General features: G+C 33.9%; 1 protein-coding gene across 2 annotated transcripts; it reads left to right on the top strand.

The window, feature by feature from the left end:
* Positions 1–20: 20 nt before the first annotated feature.
* Positions 21–27,987, top strand: LOC126809857 (uncharacterized). 2 transcript variants are annotated; one of them, XM_056098620.1, is made up of 15 exons: positions 21–270; positions 15,648–15,809; positions 16,316–16,403; positions 16,511–16,628; positions 16,916–17,036; positions 17,202–17,342; positions 18,315–18,512; positions 18,838–18,954; positions 19,135–19,302; positions 20,472–20,633; positions 21,157–21,368; positions 22,065–22,185; positions 24,952–25,101; positions 25,753–25,935; positions 26,384–27,987. In XM_056098620.1, the coding sequence occupies exons 1-15, from the start codon at positions 99–101 to the stop codon at positions 26,761–26,763; spliced, it is 2,493 nt and encodes an 830-aa protein (XP_055954595.1). In that variant the 5' UTR covers positions 21–98; the 3' UTR covers positions 26,764–27,987. The 2 variants fall into 2 exon arrangements, with proteins under 2 accessions (XP_055954595.1, XP_050390636.2); XM_050534679.2 differs by having other exon boundaries at positions 25,750–25,935.

Here is a 27,987-nt window from a genome sequence, read left to right as displayed (position 1 = left end):
TCTGATTTGTGCTATTTTGTATAACTATTGTTTTTTCAGGCAATTTAGGTTTGAAATATGCTTATAGTTTCATCACCAAATACGTTTAATAAACAGGGATGACATTATATCGATGTGCTGGAGATATTGTTTTTGATGATTCTGTACCACATTCTGGTCAAATCAGCAGTGTTATCTTAAAGAATTTGTCTGAAACATGTAACTTTTTACAGTATCTAAAGCCTTTAAGTTATGATCATCCTTATTTTTGTGCACAGATAAGATCACTAGGTAAGTACTAGGTGGCACCTTTATGAAGCCTATAATTTAAAAAATAAACGAACCTTACCTTGGTTAAGGTGAAGTTTGTTTATAATTTTATGAGTCACTTAACACAAAAGGGATCAGATGAAATGTGCGCACGTATGTGTTCTTCAGTCTTTAAAGAAAGATTTTGCACTCGTTAATTTAATAACTTATAGATGCACATAATTAGATATACTCGACAGCAAGTTCCAGGGTTGGGTAATAAAGTATCTCCTTTATATTTGTGGTGGGCATCTGATCCCTTTTGTGTTAAACTTCACCTTAACCTAGGTAAGGTTCGTTTATTTTTTAAATTTTATTACGTTACTACACTAAAAGGAACCATATGAGACTTTAAAGCTCAAGTGCACAATCTTCTAAGAAAAAACAACTACTTTTGTTGATTAAGCATGTGATTTAAACTTTAATTACAATACAAAAATACGACAACTCATTCAGTCATCTGAAGATTGCAGATCACAAATTAATACTGCTTTCTGATAACTCTCAGCAACAGGTTTATTTACATTTTTATCATAATACTTCGAAAAAGTGCCTGAACTAGACCACCCTGCAATTTGCAAATTATGTGAAATAGAAACTCTATTTTCTTTTGCCTTTGATATATCAATACCAGCCAATTGCATTACACATTTTATCCACCTACTAATTGTCTCCCTTGAAATACGATTATGGGGCTTTACATAACATATAAACAAAAACTGAGTCTCCTTTCTAATGTCTAATGTACGTAGTAAGTATTCTTTCAAACATGTCACTACACATAATGTTCTATCTGGTGAATAAGCATGTAGTTCCACTTCTTGATTAGTTGACCCTGGTCGCGATTGTTTTAAAAACCCATTTATGCTTAGTATGTACTTGTCTGTATCTTTATGAATATTATCAATAGAAAGCAAATGAAGTGTTTGAGATCTACCAGCAGTAACTAAAGCAATTAACATAGCTAATTTTAACGTTAAATTTTTAAAAGAAATTGAATGAACTGGTGATAGTTTCTTTAAATACTGTAAAACAATATTTACATCCCAAATACGTTCACTCCGGGACACACTTGGTCTCAAATTAAACACACCTTTGAGAAACCTGATGACCAAAGGATGTTTTCCAGCTAAAAATCCATCAAAAATTAAACCTATAGCACTTAAAGATGACCGAGCTGTATTTATAGCACTATATCCAGCTCCATCATCAAATAATTTTGTCAGAAAATCAATGACAACATTCACAAGACTCCATGATGATTGTGGTAGATCTCTCCGAAATTTCAAGCTTTTTAATGGATTCGTTGATAAATGACACGCTATCAGAACAAGTTTTTGACTTAACGGGTGTGTTCTGATTGTCTGATTGGTTCCTGGAATTGTCAACAGATGTCGCCATTTTGGCAGAATTAGAGGTACACTCACTATCATTTCTAGAAATTGTGAAAACCAGCACTGCGTTGGCCATAATGGAACAATTATTACGCACTCCCTCATGTCTTTCCTTATCTTCTGGAGAACTCTTTCAACCAAACTGAAAGGTGGAAATGCATAACAATAATAATGTGACCAACTAAAAGAAAATGCATTAATGAAAGCTAAGTCTGGATCAGCTCTCCAACTTGCAAATATCGGAAGCTGTGTATTAACTCTTGTTGAAAATAAATCTATATCTGGCATACCAAATATTTTAACAATTTTATCAAATATTGAAAAGTCTAATTTCCATTCTTTCTGCTTAGGCTAAGGATCGATAAGCAATTTGATTAGTCCAGACTTTGGAACAAAACAACTCTGCTTTTAATTGAGATAGAATATTTAAACTTGATGTTGATGTTCCTTAGATGAATGTCTTGACTGAGTTCAATGATTAACATTTCCAGCTAAAGCTAAACAGAGCTAAGCAATTTTATTGGTCGATGCTTTGGGACAAGATAACTTTGATTATATCTGAAGAGAGTGATGAAACCTAGTGTATAGTTAATAATCAGTTTGATTGCTTGATACTTTTGAAAAAAATAAATGTGCGATTAATTAATATGTGTCATCTATTTATTTTGGTATTACGGCGGAGGACATTAGCCTCACTAGGTTGGCTTGTTTTTTTATGGATGGTTAACAACTTTTTTGATCAGATTTATACTTTGAATAGAATGCCCTTTGTTTAGACTATATGTAATGTATAGTCTTATAATAGAGGGGTTTCGCAAATTAACAGTTACACTTACATTTAGATGTGTAAATGGAAACTGTAAATTATTTCGTTTCGCTAAATTCACACTTACAGTTACACTTAGTAGGTAGCGACACAAACTTGGTCCACAATCTCGATAGGTCTTTAACACAGATAGATTGTTAAGGATGAGGTTAGTAAAGTATGCACATGTTTTGTCTCAGTCTCTTCTTATTTTCTCTACATGAAGGAGAAGGTCTTCTGTGTGGATTTAGTTTGTGAAAACCACGATTCAGAGAAAAATTATGGACTGGATTATAGAAATTAAACAAGGTTAAGCTAAGTGTTGTGAACTTAGCGTTATGGGGGCTCCTATCTGTTGGACACACTTTTATGACATGCGCTTGCCGTCATACGTCCAAAAAACTGATGACGTTTAACTGCCTTAGTGTAAATGTAAATGTAAAGTTGCAAAACCTCTCAAATTATATGGATTTATTAGTAATTTGGGATTTACTAGTATGTAGGGTACATTGTCTTATTTGATAATTATTTCAATGTACAGTAAGCTAAATCAATATTAGGACATTAAGCTTATCTATATATCTAATCAGTTGAAGTTAAACTTTATGAATTTGATGAAAATAGTTATATTGATGTACATGTATTGAGAATTTACCTCTTATACCAAGAACATTACTGGTATTTCATATGATTACACAAATAGCAGATGTCTTTTAATTTAGAGCTGAGGTCGGCTCTAGCGGGAAGGTGACCATATATGACCAGGTAGAATTAGAGCATATTTGAGGTTCCAGCCATTCAGGGCCGTAACTAGCTCAGAGCAATGAGGGGGGCAGGAAGTGTTCTTGGGGGTGCTGTAAAATTGACGGGAAGTATATATCTATTTTTTTTATGGTCCACAATTTTTTTTATACGCCCACATTTTCATGTTGACGTATATTGTCGTCGCCCCTGTCCGTCCGTCCACAATTTGTTTGTGGACTCTCTACAGGTCACAATTCTTGTCCGATTTTGACGAAACTTGAAATATAGGTTTATCCCCAAAAGATCTTGGCTGCTTTCGATCCGATTTTGAAGAAACTTGAAATATAGGTTTATCCCAAAAAGATCTTGGCTGCTTTTGATATTAGCATGTATCGGATCGAAAATTCATGGATTATGGCCCCTGATTGTACGAAAAGCCACGTTTTTAGCTTGTGGACCCTATAGAGGTCACAATTTTTATCTGATTTTTTTTAAACTTGAAATGTAAGTTTATAACCCAAAGATCTCGGTTCCTTTCAATATTAGCGCATATCGGACCGTAACTTCCTGAATTATGGCCCCTGAGTGTACGAAAAATCACGTTTTTAGCTTGTGGACCCTATAGAGGTCATAATTTTTATCTGATTTAAAAAACGTTTAATTATATCACCGTTACACCCTAAGGATGGCTGAGTTCGAATTTCGTGAAAATCGGCCCAAAATTGACAGACAAAATGGACACCGTTCGTTCTCAAATAGTGTAAAAATATGGTATATCAAGGTTGTGGACCCTATAGAGGTCACAATTTTTATCCGATTTTGTTGAAACTTGAAATATAAGTTTATAACCCAAAGATCTCGGTTCCTTTCGATATTCGCGCATATCGGACCGTAACTTCCTGAATTATGGCCCGTGATTGTACCAAAAATCGCGTTTTTAGCTTGTGGACCCTATAGAGGTCATAATTTTTATCCGATTTAAAAAACAGTATTATTATATCACCGTTACACCCCAAGGACAACTGAGTTCGAATTTCGTGAAAATCGGACCAAAAATGACAGACAAAATGGCCGCCCTTCGTTCTCAAATAGCGTAAAAATATGGTATATCAAGGTTGTGGACCCTATAGAGGTCACAATTTTTATCCGATTTTGTTGAAACTTGAAATATAAGTTTATAACCGAAAGATCTCGGTTCCTTTCGATATTCGCGCATATCGGACCGTAACTTCCTGAATTATGGCCCCTGATTGTACGAAAAATCGCGTTTTTAGCTTGTGGACCCTATAGAGGTCATAATTTTTATCCGATTTAAAAGACAGTATTATTATATCACCGTTACACCCCAAGGACAACTGAGTTCGAATTTCGTGAAAATCGGACCAAAAATGACAGACAAAATGGCTGCCGTTCGTTCTCAAATAGAGTAAAAATATGGTATATCAAGGTTGTGGACCCTATAGAGGTCACAATTTTTATCCGATTTTGTTGAAACTTGAAATGTAAGTTTATAACACAAAGATCTCAGTTCCTTTTGATATTTGCGCATTGTAATTTCCTGAATTATGGCCCTTGATAGTAGGAAAAATCACTTTCTTGTTAGCTTGTTCTCTCTCCATCTCTCGAAAATGTGGGCGTATCCTGCCTGGCAGCCGCTGGTTATCTGATTTTGTTGAAACTTGAAATATAAGTTTATAACCCAAAGATCTTGGTTCTTTTCAATATTCGCGCATATCAGACAGTAACTTCCTGAATTATGGCCCCTGATTGTACGAAAAATCGCGTTTTTAGCTTGTGGACCCTATAGAGGTCATAATTTTTATGCGATTTAAAAAACCGTATAATTATATCACCGTTACACCCTAAGGACGACTGAGTTAGAATTTCATGAAAATCGGCCCAAAACTGACAGACAAAATGGCCGCCGTTCATTCTCAAATAGCGTAAAAATATGGTATATCAAGGTTGTGGACCCTTTAGAGGTCACAATTTTTATCCGATTTTGATGAAACTTAACATGCATGTTTATAACCCAAAGATCTTTGTTCCTCTCGAGATTTGTGCCCATCGGAACGTAACTTCCTGAATTATGGCCCCTGATTCTCCGAAAAATTGCCTTTTTTTTTAGCTTCTGGTCCCACTGGAGGTCACAATTATTATCCGATTTAAAAAAACGTTTGATTATATCACCGTTACACAGTAAGGAAGGATGAGTTCCAATTTCGTTAAAATCGGACCAATATTGCTGGACAAAATGGCCGCCATTTGTACGCGAATAGTGTAAAAATATGATATATCATGGTTGTGGACCCTGTAGAGGTCACAATTTTAATTCGATTTTGATGAAACTTGAAATGCATGAACTTGAGTATTATTCTAAGTTTTATTCCTGATTCATTTGAACCTTTTTTTATTTCAATATCTCCGATAAATACAAAGACAAAACATGGTTTCTCTTTGCAAGTTACTGGCGCACTCGGCAAACCTCGGCAGATTCCGGTACTCTACATCTAGCCTCGGCTGTGTGACAGTAAGTGATATGTACCTAAGCCTATACATTTGCGATGCGGCACCGGTTTACTTATAAGGGAAACTTGCACGCGTTTAGAAAGAAGTTCTCAAAAATGCGTCGTTCGAAGAGTGTGTAGAATTTTCAGTGCAAATTTGTCCTTGTCTAAAGAAAATCGGATAAACTTGAAAGAAAAACAGCTTCAAACTTTGAAAATTTTGTAAGATAAAACATTCTTCAAATACGTCGTCATCAATCACGTCATTGGTCGTCATGGACAACGCCATTGTAATCCGGGAACTTGAAAGTAGTTCTAATGGCGGACTTTGTTATACAGCCGAGATTAGATGTAGGGTACTGGAATCTGTTGAGGTTTGCCGATTGGTGACTGGCGATCACACAGTGTTACTAATAATAGAATAAAATAGAAGGCGTCTATTGATTGGACAATAAAAAAATAATTACGGGCTTTCAAAGTAGAATTTTTATGATTGGTTAATTTAGATGAAAACCAAAGTAGAATTCTTCCTCGAAATTACGAGAGATATAGATATTTTCCCTGGAAGTCAAAAACGTGTTTTGTATGGGCTGTATCTGACATGATTTAGTAATAAAAGCGGAGTTGATCATTAATAATACAATTAGTTTTATCGTGAAAGCAGACGATTTCTCTACAAATCAATCAAGAACAAAGAAGGGGAGATAATTCTACATGCGATTGTCATTGTTCACAAAGTCATGAAAGTGCGTGACCTATTTTAGTTTCAACTAGAAATAACAACAAAAACAACGAAAATATTAAAATAATGTATTTAATCTTAAAGTTTAGCTTTTTACAATAATATATATATTAAAATGTGCCAGTTTGTAAGCAAAGGGGTAAAAATAGTTGTTGTGTTGACGTTGTGTATTCATTCATTCGTCTGCTAATGCCTGACTACGGCAAGTTCAGTCATGTGAAAGTAACCGTAACTTGCCGTCAGAAGGTAAATATACCGATAATCGATATTTGAATTTCAATATCCATTATCGTATCGCTAAATAACTTCTACCGATTATCGATTATATCGATATTTTTGCACAGCCTTACTCTACAGGTCACAATTCTTATCCGATTTTAACGAAACTTGAAATTAATGAAATATAGGTGTTTCTCCAAAAAAAAGATCTCGGCTGCTTTCGATATTGGCATGTATCAGATCGAAACTTCATGGATTTTGGCCCTTGTTTGTACGAAAAATCACGTTTTTTGGCTTGTGGACCCTATAGAGGTCACAATTTTTATCCGATTTTGTTGAAACTTGAAATGTAAGTTTATAACCCAAAGATTTCGGTTCCTTTTGATATTTCGATATTTGCGCATATCGAATTGTAATTTCCTGAATTATGGCCCTTGATGGTAGGAAAAATCACTTTCTTTTTAGCTTGTTCTCTATCCATCTCTCGAAAATGTGGGCGTATTCTGCCTGGTAGCCGCTGGTTTAGCTTGTGGTCCCTCTGAAGGTCACAATTATTGTCCGATTTAAAAAAAACGTTTGATTATATCACCGTTACACTGTAAGGAAGGTTGAGTTCGAATTTTGTGAAAATATGACCAAAATTGCCGGACAAAATGGCCGTCGCTTGTACGCGAATAGTGTAAAAATATGGTATATCAAGGTTGTGGACCCTGTAGAGGTCACAATTTTAATTCGATTTTGATGAAACATGAAATGCTTAATCTTTAAGTGGCATTTAGCGATTGGAAAACACATTAATAGAACACAATTTTTATGGGAAACAATCACTGGTTTATTCTAAAAGCACGACGTTTCGACAAGTATCCTCTTATCGTTATCAAGCACAATGACATTTCATAAACTTTAATTTCTGAAATTTTTATGACTCAATTTGAAGAACGTGCCCTTAGTACCTCACCCGTTACTCCTATTACATGGCTGCGCAAGGTTGATGATACTTTTGTGGTTCTGGATGAAAATGATGAACCAATGTCTCTTTTAGATCACCTCAATAAACAGCACCCCAGTATCAAATTCACCATTGAGACCGAGATAGATGACACTCTACCATTTTTAGATGTACAAGTTGTTAAGGTAAATAATCAATTAAAAACCAAAATATATCGAAAACCAACTCACACTGATCAGTACATTAATTTCAACTCAAGCCACCCCCACTACATCAAAAAAGCTCTGATATCCACCCTAGCACGAAGAGCCATTAGCATTTGTGAACCTGAATACCTGCAGGGAGAATTGGAACATCTACGCCATGTATTTTGCAACTTGAACCATTACCCTCCATCACTAGTCAATAAGCAAATTAATGAAATATCCAAAAACATCAACAGAAGTCAACAAAAAACACCAAAAGAGATGATTAGAGTAACCTTGCCATTTCACGGCAACCTAACATATCAAGTGAGTAATTTACTTAAGAAGTACAACATCGACACTACTTTCTCTGTTCCCACAACCTTGAAACAGATACTTAAAGCTAATGGCAAACAAAAACCAACCCTACCTGTTCAGCCTAAAGGAGTTGTATACAAAGTGAATTGTTCGTGTGATTCTTCATATATTGGCGAAACTAAACATCCACTTGATAAGCGAATATCAGAACACCGGTCCAAAACTGCCACCAACAACTCGGCCGTAGCGGAGCACTTACAGAACCACCCGCAGCACAAAGTCGATTGGAATGGGGTGCAGATATTAACAACCAACCAACTGAATAGAAAAACAAGGAAAATCCTAGAAGCGATTAACATTAGGCGCTATTCACCCCAACTAAACAGGGACGCGGGGCTGCATATTTCAAGGGCATACGATCAGGTCATCAAAATGAACAATTCAACTTAAGTTACAACCCATTAATCACAAACTTTAACTGTTTAGTTAGTCTGAGAGAATTGGCAGTGTGTACTTGCTTTCTTACTATTAGTATGTATGTATTAGTAAGTTAAATGGCCCCCCCCCCCCCTTTATCACCCCATTTATTACAATATGTTTCCAACCTATGGCCTTTTTTCTGGACTGTTTAATTTATTAGGCTATTAACTTCATTTGTCATTTCTTTTTGAGCGTTCACATACTATTAGTATGTATGTAATAGTAAGTAAAATGGTCCCCCCCCCTTTATCACCCCATTTATTACAATATGTTTCCAACCTATGGCTTTTTTATGGATTGTTTAACTTATTAGGCTATTAACTTCATTTGTCATTTCTTTTTTGAGCTTTCACACTCTTAATTTTTTCATTGTCATAACCACTTGCTCATCTACCATACATATTATCACCTATCCTGTTTATTTAGCCTTCTGTTAATGGACTATGCAATGCCTACATTAATTTATTATAAGTGTTATCCATATCTTAGTAAATGGTTTCATCCCTATTACCTCATTGAAACAACATAACAGCATCCAACGGCTCCCTTTGATGGTCTTCATAATTAGCTAAATGTTTTCCATTTGTTGTTTATTGTCTAATTAACTACCCTACTTATCTTATGTCTAATTTGTTTAATCCTTTATCTTTATTGTTATTGTTATTTTATCTTATTATATGGTTTCACCATGTCCACTCTTATATATTCATCTGAAGTTTATGAAATGTCATGTCTGCGATATCACTTATGTGGAAGCAGACGTTAAACACCAAGAACTACTACTACTATGAAATGTCATAATCTTGTCTGCGATATCACCTCGGTGGAAGCGGACGTAAAATACAACTAACCCATCATCATCATGAAATGTCATTGTGCTTGATAACGATAAGAGGATACTTGTCGAAACGTCGTGCTTTTAGAATAAACCAGTGATTGTTTCCCATAAAAATTGTGTTCTATTAATGAAATGCTTGTTTATAACCCAAAGATCTTGGTTCCTTTCAATATTGTCGCATATTGGATCGTAACTTCCTGAATTACGGCCCCTGATTATACGAAAAATCGCCTTTTTTAGTTTGTGGTACCTCTGAAGGTCACAGTTATTATCTGATTTTAAAAATCGTTTGAATATATCACCGTAACGCCATAATGAAGGTTGATTTCGAATTTCGTGAAAATTGGACCAAAACTGCCGGACAAAATGGTCGCCGCTCGTAAGCGAATAGTATAAAAATATGGTGTATCAAGGTTGTCGACCTTGTAGAGGTCACAATTTTAATCTGATTTTGATGAAACTTGAAGTGCATGTTTATAACCCAAAGATCTTGGTTCCTTTCGATATTTGCGCATATCAGATCATAACTTCCTGAATTATGAACCCTGATTGTACGAAAAATCGCCTTTTTTAGCTTGTGGTTCCTCTAGAGGTCACAATTATTATCCAATTTAAAAAAATGTTTGATTATATCACTGTTACACTGTAATAAAGGTTGAGTTCAAATTTCCTGAAAATGAAACCATAACTGCCGGACAAAATGGCCGCCGCTGGTACGCGAATGGTGTAAAAATATGGTATATCAAGCTTGTGGACACTGTAGAGGTCACAATTTTAATCCGATTTTGATGAAAGTTAAAATGCATGTTTATAACCCAAAGATCTTGGTTTCTTTTGATATTTGCGCATATCGAATTGTAACTTCATGAATTATGGCCCTTGATTTTAGGAAAAATCACTTTCTTTTTAGCTTGTTCTTTATCCATCTATTGAAAATGTAGGCGTAACCTGCCTGACAGCTGCTGGTTTTAGATTGTGGTCCCCCTGATGGTCACAGTTATTATCTGATTTTAAAAATCGTTTGAATATATCACCGTAACACCATAATAAAGGTTGAGTTCAAATTTCCTGAAAATCAAACCAAAACTGCCGGACAAAATGGCTGCCGCTTGTACGCGGAAGGTGTAAAAATATGGTATATCAAGGTTGTGGACCCTGTAGAGGTCACAATTTTAATCCGATTTTGATGAAACTTGAAATGCATGTTTATAACCCAAAGATCTTGGTTCTTTTCGATATTTGCGCATATCGAATTGTAACTTCATGAATTATGGCCCTTGAGCTTGTTCTCTATCCATCTCTTGAAAATGTGGGCGTATCCTGCCTGGCAGCCGCTGGTCACAGGTGGGGCAAAACTTTTTGCAAGGAGGGCCTACAGCCATTACAGATTAGCCAGAAGCCTTATCAAAGTCAACTCTGTAATTATATTAGAGAGACATTGTTTCATAAATTATTATCTATTGTTCAGTTAATCCAGTAGACATTAATGTATTAAGAATTATAAAGTTAGAGTTACTTAAGAAACAAAGCTAAAGGTATAAAAGTCCTGAAAATTGGATATTGAGAAGAAGGCGGTAGTTGACCACGGACAGGCAGCAGAACATACTGAAGGGCAGGTCTCCGATAAGTTATTTTTTAGATGCTGTTCCTTATTAAGTTACCTAGCCTATGGGTCATTATTGTATGTGTGTGTGTATATATATATTTATATATATATATATATATATAATTGAAATTAAAGATGGCAAAATAAAACTACATTTTTATACTAACGTTTCAGGCATTTATTAAACAATAATTCAATTAACAATAGTCTATGATGTCACAATGTCATAGTTACATTATTATCCAGGCAAGGATATATTTTCCTTAATTTAATTTAATTTATATAACAATATACGCAAAGATCTGGGACTAAAAGCTGTCAAATATTGGCTAAACAACCACGCAGACCTCATACCAGACTGGTTTTCAAATTCATTTATCCTGGGTGCACTAGATCTTGTGATATCAAATAACCTATTTTTCTTTAATGGCCTATACTATACACTAATCAAGGGAGTCGCTATGGGTACGAAAGTTGGCCCTATTATACCTATGCTACTTTAACTTTAGGTTATCTTGAGGAAATATGGTATGAGAGGGTGACAACAACGTTTGGCAATGAATTTGGTGATTTGATTAAGACTTCATTGAAACGGTTCTTAGATGATTGTTCTGTGATACTCAGAGTATCTCAAGAAATCATCTCAGAGCTTTATAAAATGTTAAATAGTTTAGATGACAGTATTCAGTCAATCCACATTAAATTTTCTGGATGTGACAGTTAAGCTACACGCGAACGGCTCTATTGAAACTGATGTGTATTACAAAAAAAACGATACACATCAATATCTAAATTTTAATTCTTGTCACCCACCTCATATGAAACGAAACATCCCATATAACTTAGCCAGACGAATTTGTACAATTGTGTCCAATCAAGATGTCAAAGTTCAGAGACTACAGGAACTAAAAGGTTTCTTATTAAAACAAAAATATCCAGGTAAATTAATAGACGATGCTAACCAAAGAGCATTGAGTCTGGGCCAAAGCCTGTTATGACAACCTAAAGTTCCTATAAACTCTGATAAAAGGAACGTTGCTTTAGTTACTACATTCAATCCATCCCAGGAAAATGGGAAATCTATCATTGAAAATTACATCCATATCCTTAAAAATAGCCAAACAATGGATAAAATATTGAGAAAAACAAATATAATCAACAGTCTAAAGCAACCTTCCAATCTAGCTAGGATTATAACATCTAAATATGATTCAGTTGCTTCAATTCCAGTAGTTTCAAAATGTGGTAATTCAAAGTGTAAAACCTGTGACATTATCATTGAGGGATCATCCATAAAAATTAATGATGATAATGCATTTTATATCAAACAGGCAAGGAATTGCCAATCGAACTATGTGCGTGTCCGGGATGCAAGGGAAGGTATATATAGGAAAGACCCAAATGATGTTCAGGTTGAGAATGAACCTCCATCGACAGCACATACTTCAACCAAAATACAGGATGATCCCGCTAAGTGAGCATCTTGAAGTATGTGGTGGGGGCAAATTTAGTGTTTTTCCTTTATATAGAATTAATAGCAAAAACAACGATCTCTTGGAGGCAAAAGAAAGCTACTTTATTGAGAAGTACCACCTGAAACTTAAATCTAAATAAGAGAATAATTTAATTAAATTAAATAAAATTTAGACTGTGGTGGGATTGAATATTTGTAGTCTGTAGGCTAAGAAAAAACTACCCTTGCCTGTATAATAATGTAACTATGACATTGTGACGTCATAGACTATTGTTTAATAAATGCCAGAAGAGCTTCTATCGCGGTGAAAACATTGGCATAAAAATGTAGTTTTATTTTGCCATCTTTAATTTCAATTATGTATTACCAAAGAGCAGCTTTAATTAACTATTCTACTATATATATATATTTTATTATTGTTTAAGTATTGTTACCGAATATAAGGTTATACGAAGAAGAAGTGAGTTGTTGAATTATTGTATGTTCAATCTTACACCCCCAACTAGATTGAACATACAACCTATCGTGGAAGGTTGGACTAGTAGGTCCATAAACTCCGGATGATAATTACATAAACACAACAAAAAATACAAAGAAGATTATAGACATAGGAAATGGGTTTATAAATCTGAAGCTGTACATAGATTAAAATATTACAATTTTGATTGAAACACACTATATTAAAGGAGCTAAATCGCTAACATTTGGGGCCTAGAAATTGAGCCAAATGGGTCGCAACGCATATAATAATGTAATCTGATTGTATATGAACTGATTTACATTCAATTGTTTCCGTTTTTACTCTAATTTCAAATCAGTTATGTCCAGCGAAATACGGCATGAGTCTCAATTAACCGAATAGAAATTTCTAGCATCTGGTTATTCCAGTCTATTGCGCATGCTCTCCAGATAAGTTATGGCGTCGCCGTTTGACATGAGTTGTAGAATATGTCTAGCCTTGTTCTTTCTGGTCACTTGTTACAAATGACGCTGAAACGTACTACTATGGTACACGATTCGTGTACCAATGGTAAAATGTTTATTTTGTCTCAAATATTGGATATCAGAAGCCCACCTTTTCCCGGTAAGATAACAACATCAATGTTGATTTGAATTGACAAATAATTTGTGTTTTCAACGTGTAAGACTTCGGGTGATATTGAGTTAGAGACTTCGCTACTTTAAGTCTCATTCTTATTAGACCACTACTTAAGAGGACTATGCTCTAAGATGTCATATCAATTTTATGGTAACCCCTAATTAATTGAACCATAGAATTGTAATTATAAGGTCTTGACAGACCGTGGTGACATGGTTCCCACCGGAAAAGATGGCGTCCATGTCATCTAGATCTGGGATACTGCCATATGCCTGATTAAGGCCATACAGCCAACATTAACATGATCTATATAATATAAAAGAAAAAATATGCCTGTTTACAATAAGTCATAATAATATATTCAACTAAAATGATGTAACAAAATAATTAATTAAATCCTTCAACTTTTGTGCTACCTTGAATATGATTAAGGCCATGCTGCCAACATCATATGACAAATACATAAGTAATAAATAAGTCAAAATCTTAATATTGAAATACCCTACCCTATATGACTAAGGCCATGGCAATATAATGCCTATGTTACATCATAAATCATAGGGAATATATACACAATAAAACATAGATTTACAATCAAATTAGTATGGTAGCCAAATAATTAATTAAACCAATCAAGATTTGAATTAAATCGTGTATATAATTAAAGGTAATTATAAGGTTTTGCCAGACCTTGGTGACAATATCAACCAGTAGCAAAGTTGTTGCTCTTGTTATAGCCTTAAAGTAAAAGATTTTGAAATTTGAAAAAACTTCTTGCTGGATTAGTTTGAGTAGCTGAAGAGGTGAACCCTCATGTGCAGGGGCGGATTGGGCCATTGGGCGATCGCCCGAAGGGCCGGTCGGACAAAAAATGAAAAAAATAATTTTGTCCAATTCGTCTAAAAAACCTTTTTATGCTGAACATTATATGGGAAGGGGGTTATTGGACCGGCCATGGAGCGATGATGATCATGTTGTATATGGTCGGTGGCTTTAACTGGAGTCTGGAATGGGCTGGTATAATAGACTTTCTGGGCCGGTCGGACAAAAAATGAAAAAAATAATTTTGTCAAATTCGTCTAAAAAAACCTTTTTCTGCTGAACATTATATGGGGGGGGGGGGGGGTATTGGACCGGCCATGGAGCGATGATGATCATGTTGTATATGGTCGGTGGCTTTAACGGGCCGCCACGCCATCACTGGAGTCTGGAATGGGCTGGTATTATAGACTTTCTGGGCCGGATGTGCTGGGTGTGGGCCGGAATTCGGAATCCTGCAATGGGGAATCCGAATTTCATCCGAAAATTTCATGGGATTCACCCGACACTGTCGCCCGCAAATTTACTAATTATTAAGTCACCTGCACCCTGTTTGTGGTTGTAAATTACAGGCAGTTCGGGGTTTTGGGTTAAATTAATCGATTTATGAGATATATTATTTGACAGAGATTATAATCACCAAATCGCATATTTGGGGTTCATTTTTCAAAATTTTCCCGAGGAAGAGCACCTGGACCCCCCCCCCCCCCATCCGGGCTCCGCGGTTAGTAAAAGGGGCCGCCCCGACACGGGAGCCCGAGGCGGTTTCCGGGTCCCAATCCGCCCCTGCTCATGTGTCCAAAATCAATTGTTTGCAGATTTATTACCCTTTTTCCTCAAAACCTGGTAATTACTCTAGAGGCCAGAGTGCGAGATATTTCTTATATAAACTTACTGGAGTTTTTTAAAAACCAGTTGAAATACTGAAATTCCGATTCTGACAGGTTTTTATTGCCCCTGAAATTAGGAAATAGACTAACAGTGACATATTCTGCCAAATTGAAAATTTACTGGTTTTAATCTTACCAGTTCGAAATAACACATTAATTATCCAACAGGATACCGTAGTTTATCTTAACCTACCAGTAATTAAAAGTTTTCTGAATGTCATTATCTTGTAAATAGTACTAAAACCAATTCCATGTATACATGGGCTTAAAGATGGGTGTACATATTTCAGCAATCAATAGCAAAATAACTCTTGGTATTGCTGGACCTGACATTTTGGAAGGTACTCATCCAGGTAACTGGAATAACACAGTTGGTTATCACAGTGATAGTGGAAGATGTTATACATCACACAGAGAAATAGCAAATACAAAGGGAGAAGGTTTTGGTATAGGTAGGTTTTATAGATTTTTTTAACCAGACATTTTTCAAATCCTTACAGATCTCTAGAATGGTGATTGAATTACATCAATGAAACATAATGTACTATTTCTGGAACACAATATATGTACTGGTACAGTTATTTTTTCTGGGGTATAAAAAACATGTGGAATATTCTAATAAATATTCTAATGAAGGACTCTAATGGTGTGGCACCTAGAATCCTTTTTTTCTGTGATTATTCTGTACATTGATGTAGCTTCATTATTATTACCAAAAATTTATATTTGTGATAAGAAAGAATTCTTCTGTCTGGTTATAGATTTGCAAATACTTTATTGTAGAAAACAGCCCAATTCAGAACTATTTAATTTGTGCCAAGTAATGAAAGGCCTGAAAATTTTGACAGTAGTTAAACAGATTAAACTGTACAGTAGTTAAATACGTTTTATGATAGGTTTTTTTATAAGGTGGTATTCAAGTTTAAAAATAGTTAATAATATATTGATTTATTTTTAGGAGATATATTTGGTGTTCAAGTGACACATTTTGGTAGCTCAAAATGTACTGTGGTGTTTTCTAAAAATGGAAGACCGGTTGCAACACGGTAAGTGTGACTTGTTAGTTTTATTGTAGTACAAATTAAATAAATCACTGAATGCATTGTGATAATTAATTGAAGCAAGTCAATATTACATTATATTCTTTTTTTAGGTTTTTATTTGAAAGTGATCCCAATAATCTGCTACCAACAATATCTCTGGAAAATGGCCCTGTAGATTTAGGTCTGATGTGGCCTGATGCAGTCAGTGATGTGCCTGTTTTTGATATGGTAAGATCTCTTTTCAATAATAAATAACTATCGGATTGTCCAAAGCAAATTTCAGGTCAAAATTGTTATGGTTTTTTCATTATCCATTTCTTTAATAACTTTATTTGAAAGTGAAATTTGGTTAACAAATTTTATCTGTTCTTTAAAACTCAAATAATTATATCTTTCAAAATCATACAGAATTTAACAAAAAATTTAACCAATCTAATAGCTTTTTGCTTTTTTCTATCTACAAATAAAGTGTTCGAACATTACCATTGTATTTTTATTTGATATTTTATTTAAAGACTGATATGAACCATTGGATATCGTCCTCAGATGTAACCTATGACCCCTTTTCAAATATGTTTATAATGAAATCAGTAGAAGAAGAAGTAACAATACAAAGCCCAGTTCCACTTTCACCAGGTAGTTATAATACAAAAACTATTGTTTAAAGTGGCAGAGAAAATATAAAGTATAGACACATATATTCCAGATTTGCCCTCATTACTGCTTTTGTTTAACAAGTAATGTTGTAAGTATGAAGCTATGTCTTGGGTTTCAAATGAATTGTATTAATTATATTTACAGCATTAAGTCATTTTGAAGTCATTATACGAGAATGTTCTGATAAAGGTGTAGTGCCATCAATAGCGATCTCAAGTTGTAGTCCTATCAAACCAGCACCAACAAACAATTTACTAAGAGACTATTTAAGATGGAATGCAAATGGTATGTGAATTATATATATATATATATAATTATTTCTTAAATTGTTAATTTGACAGGAATGGATAAATAACACCTGGTAAAAGTACTGAAAAAAAATGGATTATTTGGGCACTATTTTCAGACTATTTCTAATTTAATGTAAACACAGTTTAGATCATTTTAGTACCTGTATAATCCTGGTCTTTGTCTTCAAACTTTTGTCAATTTCTGATGTATTCTGTTTACCTTGAGGTTTACAAGATATTGTTACCAAGTTTTGAACATTATCCCAATTTGTTATATATATTATTAAGTATTATTAAACATACATTATGCAAGAGCAAAATCTGATTATTGCAAGTCTTAATTTAGGCTTCAGATGTTATAGAAATTATAAATTAGATCTTTATTTAAACAACAAGCCCAAAATCAACTCTGTAGACCCACGGATGGCTCGGCTACAGCTCGGATTTAAATAGGATTTCACTTATCAATTAATTCAAATATGGCGCATCCTGATGAGAATACGTCAGTTAGATCGAGGCTAAATGATAGAGTGTACTTAGCGAGGCCGCTGTAGAGCGTTTCCGCCTGTCATTGAAAACTTTACTTGATAATCGAGATATGTAGGTGGAATTAACGCCTGTCAATCAAACGATCAGCCACGGTGAAGGCACATTTACAACGATGATAACTATGTTCAAAATAAAGTAATTTGACTGAAATTTTCAAAATATTCTTCTTTCATCATCTACTTTTGAACTGTTATAGCAAGAATGGCCAATTCTGTAAAAATCTCCCATAATGTATCTTTAAGTATTTTTATGCATACAATCTATTAATTTAACTGTATTTATTGTAATTTATGATTAAATTCTTCAAAATTTATAGCATGACTAGTAAGTTCCCCAGCCGGTCCATTTCACGACTGAAAAGGGTGTAATCCATTCACAATGCTATAATTTGTGTTTGCTTTACTCCTAATTTTTGTAGATGGCTATCTGAAAGTTGGACATCATTTAGGTTGGGGTATATGTTACCTACCATGTGAAAAAGAGAAAGATGATTTTGATCCGTTATGTCAACAGCTTGTTCTATGTTATGTAACTATTAACACAATGATAGCTCATAAACAGATTATATTACAGCCTGAAGGTGGATTTTATCCACTTGTTATATTAAAAAATACAGGTTAGTTTTCGGTGAAATATTAAACATGAAATTCCTATAGAGAGTCTGCGGAAAATGATTTAATTAAATAAAACACTGGTCTACATGTTACTATGTTTTTGTCACACATTGGTTGGCAACAACATCACCAATGGATAATAACTTATAATATAATAATATATAATAACAAAACCTTTACTATTGTGTTCTCATACTTGAAATCCCCCCCCCCCTCCCCCCACTGATTGATTTAGTACCAGTTGCTTAAGAGTTTCCCAATCCTCCACTTCTCTTTCTGTTGGCATTTGTTTATGATACTAGGCTGGATTTTTTTATTATTTTACAGCCTCTAAAGCAAGTATAGATGTTATATCAAATCCATATCCAATGGTTAAAATGAATGATATGGAAAATCATCTTTTAGATGCTACCAAGGCGTTAAGTAATGACCAAATGACTAGAGGTATTTTAACAAAGCATTACATCTTTAAATTATTTGTTTTTGGTTATTAAAGACTTAATATTTATTATTGTCAAATAGGCTTATAATTGGAAAGTTTGCTTAAACAAGTTATTATATATTTTTATCAAGCCTAAGTTAATCTGCACTGCTATCTGCTGATTATAAAATTTGTTATTATAGATATAACTAGGAGCATGTTCAGAACATCAGAAAGCATAGATATTGAAGTTAAACAAGACATGTGTAGACTCACTCTTCCAGCCAATACGATGGGAATTCATGCTATTCAGTTCCTAAAGCCACTTACAGTAGTACAGAGTAATTTTTTCATCGAAGTCCAATGTTTAAGTACGTATGCTATTACTTTGTCATCTTTCAATCAAGTAGTTGAATGATCTAGAATCTTTCAGTGTGGATCTTACAATTTATAACAAAATCATGGAAAATTTCATTTTGGGTAATCATTCTGTCATCTAGTCACCCAAAAGGTAAAAATGTGTATACATCTACACATAATTTCTCTAGAACCAAAAAATGAATTTTTACCAAATTTAGTAGGTATGTTTTTGGTTATCAGATTTATATAAACGAAGTTGTTCAGCCCTATAGCGATGTGGTGGGGGCACATTGATTTGGAAATTTTAGAATTTTGGCGGGACTAGATTGATTTCTAAGATTACATCAAAGATGCTGCAAAATATTTTTGCTTGTTAGGACACTGAGATTTTAGCCCATAGTACACATCATCATTTCTGTTGGTCTGTCCTTTGTAAAATACAATATTGTAAAAGTTGAATATCTAAAAGGAATATTAGCCCAAAAATGGTTCAATGATAAATTGAAAATTCACCACCTATAAGGTATAAACTTTTTAATCAGATTGAATTCATGTCGGGAAAACATCTACCACTGATTTTTTTTTTTTTTTCTTAATTAAATGTTAACTAATCAGTCTTAGTATATTTTAGTGTGGATTAGATCGTCAAAAATAGATATTGTCAAAAGATAACCAATCTACATGTCTGTTTTATATGCCAGTAATTCATATAGGATCATATTATTATGGTAGTGGGTTGTCAATACCTGTGGCAATGGACAGATTTTAAAGAATGTACAACATAACCATGTACAAAGGGGAATAACTATAGTTAGTGCCCTAAAAAGCAATATGAACAACAAACTGCATAACAAAGGGATATAGCTATTGAAGTTAATAGTATTCTTCCTTTTGAATAAGTTAAGCAACTCATACAAATTTGAAAAAGATTGAAAATTAACAGCCATTTTGGTTTCATAATGATATACACACAACGCACAACCACATTAAAAAGTTGGTGTATAGTTAGTGACCTTGATGGTTACATTGACAGAAATTGGCAAATACACTATATTTCATTTCAAAGATTTATTGCCTTGACAAAGATGTGTGTGTCAGTCATGAATCGTGGTTACGATTCCTGTTGCCTGATATTCAACAAGTTGAATGTAGTATTGGAGTACATTGTTTAATTTTTCAGATGAAGATTCATTCATAGGTATAGGGATAGCAGACAATAATTTACCTCTAAAGAAACAACCAGGAAAAGTAAAGAATTCTGTAGGTTGGCTGTCACGTGATGGTAAATTATATTTTAATGGTAGAAATGATAGCTATGTTACTGGAGAAAGATATTTTGCAGGTCAGTCATAATCAAGTTATTTATTGTTTATTGACAATCATTATATTATACTTTGCAGAATTGCAAATGGATTTGAGTTCTGTAACAATATTGGGAGGTTGGATCGCCAAATGGTTAGCATGTGTGTGTTGTATCATAAGGTCTGTCATTGAGTCAACTGGCGTGGTTTCGATATCCCGGTTGTATGTGACAAGGAGTAGGGTCGCCTGTCCAACCTCATGGGTTTTCTCTGGGTCCTCTGGTTTCCTCCCACTGCTAAAGACCCCTACGCGCAAGCGAATTATTGAAATAAAATTGAACCATATGTTAGTCCCGAAATGACCTAATTTGTGTCGGGTGGCCATTAAACTCCATTTCTCTCTCTCTCTGTAACAATCTGTAACAATTTGGGCGGTTGGGTGGCCGATTGGTTTAACCTCATGGGTTTCCCCTGAGTCCTCATGCATGCTTTATGAAATGGGACCATGGACTGCAGACTGGTTGAAACCCACCTCATATAGGGGAATTATATTTGTTATTACAGGTGATACAGCAGAAGTACGATTAGAATATGTTGGTAAAAATACTTCTGTTGTTGTATTTAATAAGAATAACAGAACTGTTGGATGTCGTTACCTCAGTGAATCTGATCATTCACAGTTTCTTCCTACTGTTACATTATGTGGTAATGGTTATAAGGTTGTTGTTGATGTCTGCTGGCAGAATCAGAATACAGCTCCACCAAAACCAGCTATTGTAAGTATATGAAATTATACGAGGAAACAATCAAAATCCAATTATTTACAGTGACGTTATATAGTCAGAATAACAATTATTTTGTTTCATCTGGATATATTCAAGTTCCCCATGCCCAGACTGTGGAATAGTTCTAAGAAACAGATTGTGTAACAGAGACAAATATCTGTTGTCCTAATGATCTTTGAAATACATACATTTAGACAATTGGAATTATTTTATTTCAGATTGATCAGTTCTGTGTTTATACATTATAGTAGTAGTTACCTCCCCTTCTGTATTGTACATCCACAACTCATACCCATGGTATCAATCACTACAGCAGAAGTGGTCAATGCTTCTTCCTCTGTGAATATTAATCCAGACTGTAAAGAATGTTTTTTCTCATGACCAATTGTAAGAATTTGACACTGCATATAACACAGTCGATGCTGTTTTTCAAGACCAATACACCTTGCAATTGATTTGAGACAATTTAATGGTTTGAAACATGCCAGACTATCATTCCCCTTGCTCTACTCATGACTGGCAGATCATAATCAAATCTAAAAGTGTTGTCTACATTAAAAGTAAAAAAAAAAACCCTCATTATATCAATTTCGCTCATATAATTACCATTCCTGATGGAAGATTAACTGATTTTGTTTGGCTGATTGTGCCCACATCATACACATTTGTTATGTACTATTACTACAGGATAATTTAGAGAATTGGTGTCTTCCACCTGGATCTGTTATAGATTATAATAAAGATATAATACATGTTAAACATCATTCTTCTCCTGTTGCCATTCAATCACCTGTCAGTTTAAATCAAGGTAAGTACTGTAATTAAACTTAATCACTGAACTACAGTTAAACTTGTATATAAAAGTCATCCAAGAGAATTGTTGAAACTGACATTTTTATACGCAGGTGACCTTTATTAGGGGGAGGCATTATGACCAAAATGTCTATTTAGTCCTTCATTGAACTATTATTGTAGCAAACATGTACATTTGTTTGAAACTTCTTACTGTATTCACTCCCTTGCATACATGATATGGTTAATTTTTTTACGCCCACATTTTCATGTGGACGTATTATGCCGTCGCCCCTGTCCGTCCGTCCGTCCACAATTTGTTTGTGGACACTCTACAGGTCACAATTCTTATCCGGTTTTAACGAAACTTGAAATATAGGTTTATCTCCAAAAGATCTCGGCTGCTTTCGATATTGGCATGTATCGGATCGAAACTTCATGGATTATGGCCCCTGTTTGTACGAAAAATCACATTTTTAGCTTGTGGACCCTATAGAGGTCACAATTTTTATCCGATTTTGTTGAAACTTGAAATGTAAATTTATAACCCAAAGATCTCGGTTCCTTTCGATATTCGCGCATATCGGACCGTAACTTCCTGAATTATGGCCCCTGATTGTACGAAAAATCGCGTTTTTAGCTTGTGGACCCTATAAAGGTCATAATTTTTATCTGATTTAAAAAAAACTATTATTGTATCACTGTTACACCCTAAGGACGACCGAGTTCGAATTTCATGAAAATCGGCCCAAAAATTGACAGACAAAATGGCCGCCGTTCGTTCTCAAATAGCGTAAGAATATGGTATATCAAGGTTGTGGACCTATAGAGGTCACAATTTTTATCCAATTTTGTTGAAACTTGAAATGTAAGTTTATAACCCAAAGATCTTGGTTCCTTTCGATATTCGCACATATCGGACCGTAACTTCCTGAATTATGGTCCCTGATTGTACGAAAAATCGCTTTTTTAGCTTGTGGACCCTATAGAGGTCATAATTTTTATCCGATTTAAAAAACAGTATTATTATATCACCGTTACACCCTAAGGACGTTTGAGTTCGAATTTCGTGAAAATCGGCCCAAAATTGACAGACAAAATGGCCGCCGTTTGTTCTCAAATAGCGTAAGAATGTGGTATATCAAGGTTGTGGACCCTATAGAGGTCACAATTTTTATCTGATTTTGTTGAAACTTGAAATATAAGTTTATAACCCAAAGATCTCGGATCCTTTCGATATTCACGCATATCGGATCGTAACTTCCTGGGTACGAAAAATCAAATTTTTAGCTTGTGGACCCTATAGAGGTCATAATTTTTATCCGATTTAAAAAAACGTATTATTATATCACCGTTACACCCTAAGGACGGCTGAGTTCGAATTTCGTGAAAATCGCCCTAAAATTGACAGGCAAAATGGCTGCCGTTCGTTCTCAAATAGCGTAGAAATATGGTATATCAAGGTTGTGGACCCTTTTAGAGGTCACAATTTTTATCCAATTTTGTTGAAACTTGAAATGTATGTTTATAACCCAATGATCTCGGTTCCTCTCGATATTCGCACATATCGGACCGTAACTTCCTGAATTATGGCCCCTGATTGTACGAAAAATCGCGTTTTTAGCTTGTGGACCCTATAGAGGTCATAATTTTTATCCGATTTAAAAAAAAGTATTATTATATCACCGTTACACCCTAAGGACGTTTGAGTTCGAATTTCGTGAAAATCGGCCCAAAATTGACAGACAAAATGGCCGCCGTTCGTTCTCAAATATCGTAAGAATATGGTATATCAAGGTTGTGGACCCTATAGAGGTCACAATTTTTATCTGATTTTGTTGAAACTTGAAATGTAAGTTTATAACCCAAAGATCTCGGATCCTTTCGATATTCACGCATATCGGATCGTAACTTCCTGGGTACGAAAAATCAAATTTTTAGCTTGTGGACCCTATAGAGGTCATAATTTTTATCCGATTTAAATAAACGTATTATTATATCACCGTTACACCCTAAGGACGGCTGAGTTCGAATTTCGTGAAAATCGCCCTAAAATTGACAGGCAAAATGGCTGCCGTTCGTTCTCAAATAGCGTAGAAATATGGTATATCAAGGTTGTGGACCCTATAGAGGTCACAATTTTTATCCAATTTTGTTGAAACTTGAAATTTAAGTTTATAACCTAATGATCTTGGTTCCTCTCGATATTCGCGCATATCGGACCGTAACTTCCTGAATTATGGCCCCTGATTGTACGAAAAATCACGTTTTTAGCTTGGGGACCCTATAGAGGTCATATTTTTTATCCGATTTAAAAAAACTTATTATTTTATCACCGTTACACCCTAAGGACGACTGAGTTCGAATTTCGTGAAAATCGGCCCAAAATTGACAGACAACATGGCTGCCGTTCGTTTTCAAATAGCGTAAAAATATGGTATATCAAGGTTGTGGACCCTATAGAGGTCACAATTTTTATCCGATTTTGTTGAAACTTGAAATGTAAGTTTATAACACAAAGATCTCAGTTCCTTTCGATATTTGTGCATATCGAATTGTAATTTCCTGAATTATGGCCCTTGATTGTAGGAAAAATCACTTTCGTGTTAGCTTGTTCTCTATCCATCTCTCGAAAATGTGGGCGTATCCTGCCTGGCAGCCGCTGGTAAAACAGAAATGTTGCCATGGTTGCGGTATGCACTGACATTTAAACTATATCATTAATATTGTTTGACTGTGTTAATGATTTTTCTTCAGGCATTATTTTTGGTTCTTTTTCCAGAATTTAACCATTTTGAGATTGTCATGCCTCATACTTCTTCCACCAGTACAGCTCTACCTATAATAGGATTAACTACACCCAGTCCATTTGATCCACCATCAGTTTCAAACTTTAAACAGGATTTAATACGATTTTCAGGATTTAATAATGGTAATGTATTCAAAGTTTTATAATTTAAGCCAACTTTGTCCTATTCAAAATGAACAGTTAAATAAAGTTTTGCTATGAAGAAAACCTAAAACAGATAATTATTGATATGTGAAGATTGCTGATATAACTTCCTTTGATTACATATCCTTATTAATCCAAAGGCCATAACTGCAAAATATTTATAAGTTACTCAGCTTGGTGTTGACTGAGAAGGTTCCTCTGGGTTTTCTGGTGTGGTTTCCTCTTGGCAGATGGATGGTGTGGCAAGGAACAGTGTCTAGTCGTTCAGATGGAATGGAAACCCAAGGTCCTGTGTACACGTTGCATATTAGAAAACCCTTAACAGTTAAAATTCCAAGTAGGCTGTAGTGCCGCTGTTCGTATTCATAGTGCCGTGTCCGGGCAAATATTCCCTCATGCCCATATTCATTAGTATGTTCGGTTCATAAAAGCAGGGCGTTAAACCATATTTCATTACATTTACTCAGCTTAGTAAAAGTATGACCTGTATTGATTTTTTTTTTTTACGATTTCCATAAATCTTGTTATCAGTCCAGAAGCTTCACTTATCATTTAAAAAATCATGTTAAATCATAAATATATCTCAATAAAGATTATCTGTTATATGATATGTATGTGTTATTTCAGTAGATACAAGTGTTAAAGAAGGTGATAGAGTTGGATGGGGTTTATTATATCTAGATACATCTATAGATGTTAGTGATGAACAATTAGTTATATGTTATTTAACTATTAATAGAGATGTACAGTTAGCTCGTGTTATATATCAACCAGATGGAGGATTTTATCCTATTGTAATATTACCACCAGCATGTAAATATATTATTCATTATTATTATTTATAGAACAACACAAACATTTCAATGAAATATTGAAAATGTGCTTTATTAGTTACTATCAAATCATGAAATAACCAAAATTGAATTAAAAAGCAATGACATAAAAAATGTAGATGATCGGACAAAAATACATTTTAAAAGAAAACCCAAACAAACCCAGAACTTTTCAATATTTTCTTAGGACAGACTAACTAGCATTCTCAAATATCAAGCTAAGCAACAAAGCTTGACAAAATATAGAATAATCTACATGTACAAGAATACAGCTCAGACAATTATTATAATGGTAAAAGTAAGTCCAACTATTGGCTACAGGGACCACCCACTTCAACATCCAACAAGACAATTTCGAACTTAAGCTCAAAGAAAGTTGAAGAATTCTATGATTATCAAATAGTAATATTGTCCTTTTTTTATTTCAGTAAATATGATTCAGTTAGATTTTAGTGCTACAATTATCAGGGAGCATCCATTTACTAATGATATGTTAGAGTTGTTGATAACTGAAGCATTACAGTTATTGGAGAAAGAAGATCAACTTCTGGCCCAGGGTGCTGATATTGAACCTCTTAACTTGTTCCGATCATTGCAAGATTTAGAAACAAAAAGTAAATCACCAGAGAATACATCCAAATCCATACTTAAATCAGACAGTAGTTCATTATCGAATGGTTCAAGTGCTCAGACTAAATCTCAGGAATCGACCCCCAAAAACAAGAAAAAATCCAAACACAAACGCTCCCATTCTAAAGGTTCCATTCATAAAGATGAAGTTCAATCCAAGAGTTGCACCATTTTATAAACTGTGTTAATTTTATAACAAGTCCAATCATACATACATGTACTTATATTTTGTGTTTATAAGAACTGCCCACAGTGATGTTTAATTGCAAATCCATCCATAGTGACTTACTGACTTACAATTATAAATACATCCATTGACACAGTAGAAATATGTAAATCAAAAATGTAATCCGAACTTCATTACCATTATTTAAACTTCATGGATTTTATATCTTGTTCACAATTTATTCTGTAAACAAAAAATACTTGTATTGTTTTATAATAACAAATCCATCCATAATGATGCATAATGTAAAATAACAAATGGAAATCTGCCCATAGTGATACTGTTGTATAATAACAAATCCAGCGATGATATACAAGAAATATAATTATAAAATATTTTATATTTTTATACAGCCATTATTAAAGATATACTATATACCATTATTTGTACAGAGTTTTATGTTTTTTCATGTTGAACTGTGATCTGTCGTGTTTGTGTTCATAATTTACATAATTAATTTACAAAAATAAAGCTATTGTTTTAGAATTGATGTTTAATTTGAATCTTTATTGTTATATTGGCATTTATTAATAACTCTGATTTTTTTTGGTTCATTGAATTTATATAAAAAGCAATTGTCACAATAATTTGTAATATTTATAATAAAATATTTTTGTACCAGTAATTTAAAATACATTTTGTAAGATAAATAATTTCACCCATTAAAATTTAAAAGGAGTAAATCGCTATCATTTAAATGTTTATGTACATAATAAAATAAAATGTTGTAAAATATCAGTTACATAAATTATTATTCAATTTTCAATAATTGGCGGAATATATGTTTATTGTGAGTACCATATGAAAAAAAAAAATAGTACATTTATTTTCATATTGAAAACCATAATGATTCTTTAATGAACCCTATATGAGATAGAGTTGTGAAATCATGTTACAAAATTAGAATTATTTACATGAAGTACAAACTAGCACTTTAAAAAATATAAAATACTATGACTACTTTTATTTTTATAATGTATTAAATATATTGTTATTGGTTTTATTATAAAGTATGTGATAAATGTTGATAATGGAATTGTTGTATGTAAATTTGTTAAAATATTGTCATTAGAGATGGACACTATGATTATAAATTGTTATTTTAATGAATTAGATTTCGAGTTCTATTGTCAAGTTTGAATTTATTAGTTATAAATGTCAATGAAATAAAATTAA

Source organism: Patella vulgata, chromosome 2 (genome assembly GCF_932274485.2).
Source record: "Patella vulgata chromosome 2, xgPatVulg1.2, whole genome shotgun sequence".
Classification (NCBI taxonomy): domain Eukaryota; kingdom Metazoa; phylum Mollusca; class Gastropoda; family Patellidae; genus Patella; species Patella vulgata.
This window is presented reverse-complemented; position numbering and strand designations above follow the sequence as displayed.